Consider the following 8,105-nt stretch of genomic DNA (forward strand, 5'->3'; position numbering starts at 1 on the left):
TTCTGGCAATAATTCCCTCTTTAAATCAGACACTAAGTTTCTGTTCCAGTTTTCCTACAAAAAATAGAATAGCAATTTGCTGACAATCAACAGAGAATAATAAAGAGAATTTTCCACTTTTCCAAACTATAGAGTCTAGAACTGATCGAAGTTTCTCTATCAGATCGGCTGCGTGCTTCGTGATTGATGCTCAGTACAAGTCCATCTTTAATTAAATTGTAATCTACAATTAATAAAACAAACTTTCCCTTGCTAATTGGTATGTAACGTTGATAACTACGTTACAAGGTGGAAACGAGTTTCTTCTTAAAATTATATCTTAAATATTTGTTCAATAGTTTTCCCCTTAAAATTCTCACAATTCTCTGTTTTTAAAATCAGATGCTAAGTTACTGCTCCAGTTTCCCTATAGAGTATAGTATACAGAGTAGCAATTTTCTGACAATGAATAGAGTATACGAAGAATTTACAGGGAATGTTCCACTTTTCTAAACCGTAGGGTATAGAACTGATCGTGGTTTCTCTATCAGCTCGGATGGTTCGATCGCTACGGAGAAGAACGTACGGTCTGGTCTGAGAATTCAATGACCGCAATTCCACTAGGTACCCCGAGAACTCGCCCCTGCCCGTCCCGAGCTCTGCTGCACTTTATTGGAAATTCTGACCTGTGCCGCGAATAAGGCATCCGTGCTAACGGAATCGATTCGCGACAAAGGCTTAGGAAATTGCGTCTTAAAATTCGCCTCGCGTGCCTTAACAATTTGTCACTACATCCTGGATCATCGAATTCGATCAATATCATACAAGTACGCAAATGCACTTCAGAATTTCTTTTCTGTATCATCATAATCGTTCATCTATTGGTAATTACTGTTCCATTACATATAAAAATTGCCACAATCCTCTTTAGGAAAGAATCATTTTACTGAATTTATGTTTCACCTAGAACAAATCTTTTTATCATGCACTGTTCGCAACTATGGAAGTGTTACATATTCGCTAAGTAGGATCGTTCCCAATCACCAATTTCACCCATCGAAATTCGACTGGCTCCCACTAATTAACGGAAAGACACTTTAATGGATCTCGCTGGCTTCTACTCACATGTTGTTTCGTCGTTCCCGTTGATTTTCTTTAACTAGAGATTATCCGGTGGCCTGGCAACCCCGTCAGACTACTTTTCACGAGCGACTGTCACCGACTAGTCGACGGCGGTATTGATAAAATTTCCAACGGGCACCGCCGCGCCGCCGCTGAGTTATCTCGACCACCCTCGTATCTCGCGCCGCTCCTATTTCAGACTTCAACCCCTTCGGAAATTCCCTTCCCCTGACGCGAGCCGGAATCGTTCGGAGAGCTGAACTCGTTGCCGAGGGCCCGTGTCGTTTAAAACGAGATTGCAATTAGAATTTCTGTGTCGGCGATCAGAACCTGAGGATCGATGTATCGAGCACGCCGGTTCGAGCTACGGTTCTGCACGGGGAACTCTGCGCATTCGCAAAGTTGGTTTTCAGTCAATAAACGGCAGCCGCAAACACACCCTGAAAACCGAGACAGGTCTGTCGCCAGGGCTTCGCAGCGCCCTTGGACTACCGTTTAGAAAATAGGCCAACAATCGGTGCTGCAAATCTCCTCGTTTCTCGATTACGATGTCTGCTATCATTCTTTTTTGTGATTGTACTTGGGTCTGATTAAAATTGTAAGAGGTCGTTGGATAATTCTTTTCTTGTTTTAAGGGGTTTATTACATAATGTAATGAGATTGAGAGTCTTTGTATTAAAGTAGAGCGTTCTGTGCGCTACTTTGTACGGTACTGGGAACGCGATGTGAATACGCGCAAGAGCATCCGCAGGATGTTTTATTTATGTCGTTATTGTAATTTTTGTCGCGAAGCGAGGGTGTCGTGAATTCTGCTCCGTGGAAAATGTCGTCCGGAATCGGTGAAGATAAATCCGCGATGGATACATTTGGTGAGCTTCTGTATTCTGAATATTAACTAAATGCAGTGTTTGTTCACTTGGATAGTCTCGAATAGCCCATATTACTGCTTCGTAGAAAATTGTATGTAATGTGATTAAAATAACAGACACAATATAGATATTTGAAATGATGGAATATAAAGTTGTAAATATAATATTTCTTCTGTGATCTATCGCAAAGCATTAACTAACTGAATAAACACTTAAGGCTATTCATGTGAAAACCTGAAGCCTGTTATATCTTCAACAACAACGTATTTTTCAAGTGTCTACATCAACATAAACTAATGTCATCTATTAATTTATAATGCAAACGGATCTATTTAGTAAACAGGAATTTTCAACATAATTCTGTTCTTCGACATAAATTTAAATGCAATACATCAATTTTTACCTGATGTTATTCAAGCGAAAAGCACTGGATCTTAACAATTTACAAGTGATAGAATAATTTAGTTATCTTTTAATAATGTATGATAGAAGGTAATGGTTCTGGTAATTGATTTATTTCATAATATTGTATTATACGGTATTAGAATTTTCTTTTATGAAATCTGATAAATCATTATATAAGATTTTTTGTTAGAAGTTTGAAGTTAAATCTGGCGTGTTCTGGTTTTTATTTCATTCAGAACAGTCTGTTTTGGATATTTACTTATAAACAAAACAAAACACTGTAACTACGATGCTTCATCTATTTCCTAACACTCATATCACTATTAGTATATTCTAATTAGCTCATAAACAAAACACGTTAAATTTACCTTTCCTCTTTCCAAAGAGGTACCTGACGACCTAAAAATCTGATGCATATATAAAGACGAAAAGTGTAATCTCGTAAAACCCATACTTTCGTCTAATTTTGTAAGTAACATTGACATTCTGCATTATCGCGCTGCTATTGGAGTCTAACTCCCATATTGGATTATCTTAATAAAATCTTTAATTTTCGTACATAAAATACGTTCAATCATTCAAATTCACTTATGATACATTAAGTTCTTTCAAAGATAGCGCTACGTGTTTAATTCGGGCTCTAAGAATAACATATGTACACGTAATAAATTCTGCAGTTTATAAAGTGCTGGAGTTCACAAATCCACTTCATAACGCTAATTGTTTAATTAAAGATCAGCCTTTCGAGAAAAAATTAATCTACTCGTCGAAGGATTCCTCGAATAAGCATGACGTCAGTAGAAGTATACCGCCATTGACCGCCATCTTCACTTGGTATCATGCAGTGCTTGTTGTAAAGTGTGTTCGTCATCGAAATAAACGGATATCTGTCATTAATTTTTAAACAAATCATATCTTCGAGCAAATTTTTACAAATCTAACACTTCAGAGTAAGTTAATACTACCTTCTGCAAATATCTATTAGAATCTCAAAAGTAATCTGTCAATCTCTGTGTAATTGTAAACATAAGTACTGAAAACTGAGTACATTCTTTTGTATTAATATATAATTCAATTATAAGTTTCTATCGATATTACGTTTGTTAAGTGTTATACTGTCGTAAACTCGTGAACAATTGAGATTGTATAGCTTTCAGTTGGTGCAAACAATTCGTGTAGCGAGAGGTTATGGGCGTGTACTTCGCAATCTTATAAGGCAGGTGTAGACACGCTACCACTCGGATAACGGGACCTGAATGGAACCGCAAATTGAACATGGTGGTTTTTATGGAAAGCTTTTGCGCATGCATAGAACATGAATCTGGCCATGAGATCTGCCCATAGTAGTCGCCATGTTGAATTTCCGACTTCATTCATGTCCCATTATTTAACTAGCAAGAATGTCCAGACGTGCCTGTAGGATTGTGTTCGATCGCGTACGTCACATATTACCGAAAAGTTCGATATTTAAACTTTATTTTACTGTCACCAATCTAATCTATACTGATATGATATTTTCTTTCTCGTTACAGGAAAATGGAGGGCAGCGGTAATTCCAGTGATATGGGCGGCCCGCGAAACTCGCAACAGGTTGCTTCGACGAAAAAAATGCAGGAGACACAAGCAACCGTCGACGAGGTCGTCGGTATAATGAAAGTGAACGTGGAGAAAGTATTGGAGAGAGATCAGAAGCTGTCGGAGTTAGAGAATCGCGCAGATACCCTGCAGCAAGGCGCTACTCAATTCGAGCAGCAAGCGGGTAAACTGAAAAGGAAATACTGGTGGAAGAATATTAAAATGATGATCATAATCGGCATCATCTGCGTGATTATCCTGATCATCATTATCGGTAAGTGATGCATGTGAAAGTATTCACGAGAGTTCTACTGATAATAGAGTTAATCAGATTTTTATGGAATTTGGTATACTGTTGGATGAAGCTTTTGAAAAGACTTCATGAAATTGTTAACTCTTTGCGGTCCTATGTCTAGTATGACTCGACATCGTATTTCGTTCTGGCACGTCCTATGTCCAGTGTGGCTCGATATCGCTTTTCGTTATGTCGATTTTATTCTATATAATATCTACCAATTCATAAGTACGTTGCGTTAGTAAGGTCGTAAATGTTTTCCAAAGTGAACGGTACCAAGCGGATAAGCGATTGGCGAAGTCTGTGCGGACCGGCTGGTACGAAATTGCGAATGGAGCGCGGACCGCAAAGGCTAAAGACTGAGAGTATCTAAGAAAACAATTATTGACATTTAGATTGCCAGTAGTGAGCTGCGCCCAAATGTATTTAACTCATTCAGACATATATGTAGATGGATATTTTCCACATGGCGCGCACTTTAAAAGAATATTTTTTACATTAGTTGAAAATTTCTTTTTTGATGAAATAACTTTCTTGAAGTATAGGAAATAGTTCAAGCTTATCTTTGGGAGTTCTATGTGCAGCATACTTAGCCGCCAGTGAATGGGTTAAAAATCATATGTAATGCGATTATATCAACGATTTTGCATTATAAGATATTCATTAATTCTTGAGATGATATCTCGGCTTTCCGGCGGTTTAAAAGTTAAAGATTCCATTGTTACATATTTTATATCGCGTCTTATGAGGAACTAACACTATTCATGTAGAGTGAAACACTTGACAAGTAAATATTGCTAGAAATCTTACAATTATATAAAGAGAAAGCGTTGGGTATATGTTAGCAAAAATATGAGAAGCAACTGAAATATTCACAACGTTTGGGCTGTAGCTTTCTTATAGACTCCGGAGTGTTTCAAGGTATATTTGTAAAATAAACCACAGCCTTATAAATGAACTGGGTCGATAAAGAGTGAAAATACATTTTTACCCTTTTCTCAATATTCATTTAACTTGATGACGTATTTAAAATATTTTTGCTTCTTAAAAATGAATTCATGAATTTCTCAAAATTTAGCGTACGATGAACTAAACATTAACACGAATTTTGTCTTGATTCTTTGAAAAATAAAGACGTAGAATCGAATGGCGTAAATCTAGTTGGTCAATTTAGTGGGTAACATTGTCATTCTACCTTATCGCGCCTATCTGACTGTGAGTCTACCCCCTTAATAATTAGACTGCGGATGTGAACACAGAATTAAGAAATAAAATTCAGATATGCTTTTCATTTATTAATTAAATATCATAGGATTTACTTTTCTTCCAATCTTTCGTATGCTTTTGCATAAAAGTATACAAATTTGGAATCTATCAATAACTTTTCCCCGATATCTTCGGCCTCTAAATATTTCATTGTACCTTTTTGCAAGCTTCACCTAGCAGAATACCAAATTTCATCGAAGTCTGATTGTTAATTCTATTATTGACGATAGAATTGCCTTGAGTATATCCTCGTTATCGAGTAGGTTTAAAGGAATAAACAATTTTTTTCTAATGTTTGCAATAGCATCGGTTGTGTCAGGCTCGTCGGATTCTGACGATACTCCTCACTGATAGCATTGCAACGGTGGGGTACGCAACGCTTCGGGGTTTTGTCAATTCGTTGTCCTAGAGTAAAAATAAACCTCCGGCAAAGTAAGTGCTGGACGCACGCACACGCATTAGATTTAGAGTGATTCTTCTTATAATATCATATATCTGCAGTTTGGGTTAAACGAATCACGTTCTAACGTATTTTGATAAAAATGAAACGAAACATATTATTGTATTTATATTTTTGAGACTTAATCTTATCGAAACGCACAAAACTGTTCGTCTAACTGCAGTATTAATACGGGTGGCCTTTTGTAAAACTGTGAACGGACAATAATACATTTTCACGATGTTATCTTGTTACATGCCTTATTGTATCTTTATTACTGATATATATAATATATAATATAACGTTTATACATTTTTCCATCGGTTTTTCAATAATTTAGGCTTCCATGTCATATTTTTCCTGTCCTAAACTGATTACATACAGAAATAAATATATGAAATAAAATAAAATTGCTCTCATTTCCTAAAACAATCAAGTATCATTATTAATAAAATATATAATATATAATATGACGTTTATACATTTTTCCGTCGGTTTTTTAATAATTTAGGCTTCCGTCTCATCTTTCCGTCCTAAATTTATTACAAATATAAATACATGAAATACGATAAAGTTTCCCTCATTTCTTGAAACAATCAGGTTTGATAGAAGTCACTATGTTATCCTTTCTGCTGTTAAAACCCTTGTCAAATTCTCTTTCCTAACGCTTCGTATGCAAGTGCAGTTATAAGGCAAATACTATATGAAATCAAGTATTTGCATGTATTTTTTTCTTGAGAGCAGATAAAAGTATAGAATTTATTTTGTTAATTTATTCGTTTTTCCTTGCAAAGACCATTTGATCGAGGACGGGAGTAAATGAGATTATATGGCGGAATGGTTGATAGGTAGATAAGGCGGAGCATAATGTGAGGTATGATACCGAGAAGATTCGATTTAACCAACGCGTCGTGATTACGTGGAACGTTCGTACTCATAAATATTCATGCGCGACGATCTTTCGTGAATATCCGCCTTCGTACTGTTATACAAACTCGAAGGAGCTACAAAAACAATCTAATTACTGGAGTTTTCCAAAAAGCCTGAAGTAGTACTAGTGAAGATTTAATAAATTTATTCTCTAAAAAGATTTTATTTACATATCTGCCTTGGTTCTATTACTTGTTAACTAATTTCAGAGGAACTACAAAAATAATCTAATTATTCTAGCTTTGCAAAGTCTCTGGTATTGGTAAAGATATAATAAATTTATTCTGTAAAAATATTTTAATTACATAGTTTTTCTAACAGAAATTCGATTTAATAATAACAGACGGTAATTACGTTCGCACCTCGGCTGCAAACGTTATAAGACGTCTAAGCATTCATTTCATTTTATGCTATTCACGACTTTTAAAATGTACAGCAGAATTTTTAAAGGAAAGTGAACTAGTGATACTCTCAACGTGTACGCGAAATAAATATGAAATCTTAATCCTCTACTCCTAGTAATAAGACAATTTGAGATTGAAACGTGATTTTCATTCAGTTTATGTTTTAATACATATTTCATTCTAGAAAGTACAAAAGTAGATATATGTAAATGTCCTCATTTCTGTTCACGTAATACAGTGCTATTCGATTCCTTTTTCTACTGCAAATTCGAACTGAACAATCAATTTATTCATCAAATGTATTTAATGGTAATTATTAGATTTTCCTCTTTAGTCGATTTGGAATTGTAGATCAGATTTTTAGATGTGCTTAGAAGGTGTCTGAAATATAAACAAGAACGGGAGTGGTGCTTCTCGAGCCGCGCCAAATGAAATGTCACGCGTGGTAAAATTAAAGTTAAAGGTCAATCGCGTTTAGTCGACTCGGTTCCGTAAGGTGTTTGAGTTTAGAGAGAGTTGAATGCCTCTGAGTCGAACGCGGAATGATGGTCAAGGCTGATCGCAATCGAAGGACGATTTAACGGTACAGGCGAATGACGATTATCTCTCTTCTTCAATTACCTAATTCCTTGAGAATTTTAATCCCATCAAACTAATCATTTGTCAATCGCGATTTTATAACAACATTTCTTTTATTATTGTTTAAGTACTGATTATTATTGGTGAAATATGTTTTTAATATAATTAATTATTATTATTATTATTATAGGAAATTTCAAAATTCTGATATTTTTTTTCTTCAGTTTCTTCTTTACTATTTA

The 8,105-nt window shown here is 35.5% G+C and overlaps 2 protein-coding genes across 8 annotated transcripts in view; one reads left to right on the forward strand and one right to left on the reverse strand.

Moving 5' to 3' along the window:
• nSyb (neuronal Synaptobrevin) overlaps positions 1-1,485 on the reverse strand; it is a 30,455-nt gene extending 28,970 nt beyond the window's left edge. For 4 of the 5 annotated variants that reach the window (XM_018019945.2, XM_018019949.2, XM_018019948.2 and 1 more), the window contains exon 1: positions 1,105-1,483. In XM_018019945.2, the coding sequence (XP_017875434.1) occupies positions 1,105-1,106 (2 nt within the window). In that variant the 5' untranslated portion in view covers positions 1,107-1,483. Of the gene's footprint in view, positions 1-1,104 lie in introns of all 5 variants that reach the window. The other variant, XM_018019946.2, reaches the window with a different exon arrangement.
• Positions 1,486-1,864: 379 nt separating this feature from the next.
• Syb (Vesicle-associated membrane protein synaptobrevin) lies at positions 1,865-6,268 on the forward strand. Of its 3 annotated transcripts, none has more exons than XM_018019922.2 (3): positions 1,865-1,970; positions 3,908-4,224; positions 5,816-6,268. In XM_018019922.2, exons 2-3 carry the CDS (start codon positions 3,912-3,914, stop codon positions 5,860-5,862), a joined length of 360 nt encoding a protein of 119 aa, XP_017875411.1. In that variant the 5' UTR covers positions 1,865-1,970; positions 3,908-3,911; the 3' UTR covers positions 5,863-6,268. The 3 variants fall into 3 exon arrangements, with proteins under 3 accessions (XP_017875411.1, XP_017875410.1, XP_017875412.1); XM_018019921.2 differs by lacking the exon at positions 1,865-1,970 and adding an exon at positions 3,164-3,325; XM_018019923.2 differs by lacking the exon at positions 1,865-1,970 and adding an exon at positions 3,680-3,811.
• Positions 6,269-8,105: the final 1,837 nt, after the last annotated feature.

The sequence above is a fragment of the Ceratina calcarata genome, unplaced genomic scaffold (genome assembly GCF_001652005.2).
Source record: "Ceratina calcarata isolate Rehan_Ccalc_2016 unplaced genomic scaffold, ASM165200v1 scaffold211.2, whole genome shotgun sequence".
NCBI lineage: Eukaryota > Metazoa > Arthropoda > Insecta > Hymenoptera > Apidae > Ceratina > Ceratina calcarata.

Excerpts from the sequence above, each read along its gene's own strand:
- Syb (XM_018019922.2), top strand. The coding sequence starts at position 3,912 with ATGGAGGGCAGCGGTAATTCCAGTGATATGGGCGGCCCGCGAAACTCG. Across the intron at positions 4,225-5,815 it reads TATCCTGATCATCATTATCG|CATCGGTTGTGTCAGGCTCG; the intron begins GTAAGTGATGCA and ends TGTTTGCAATAG.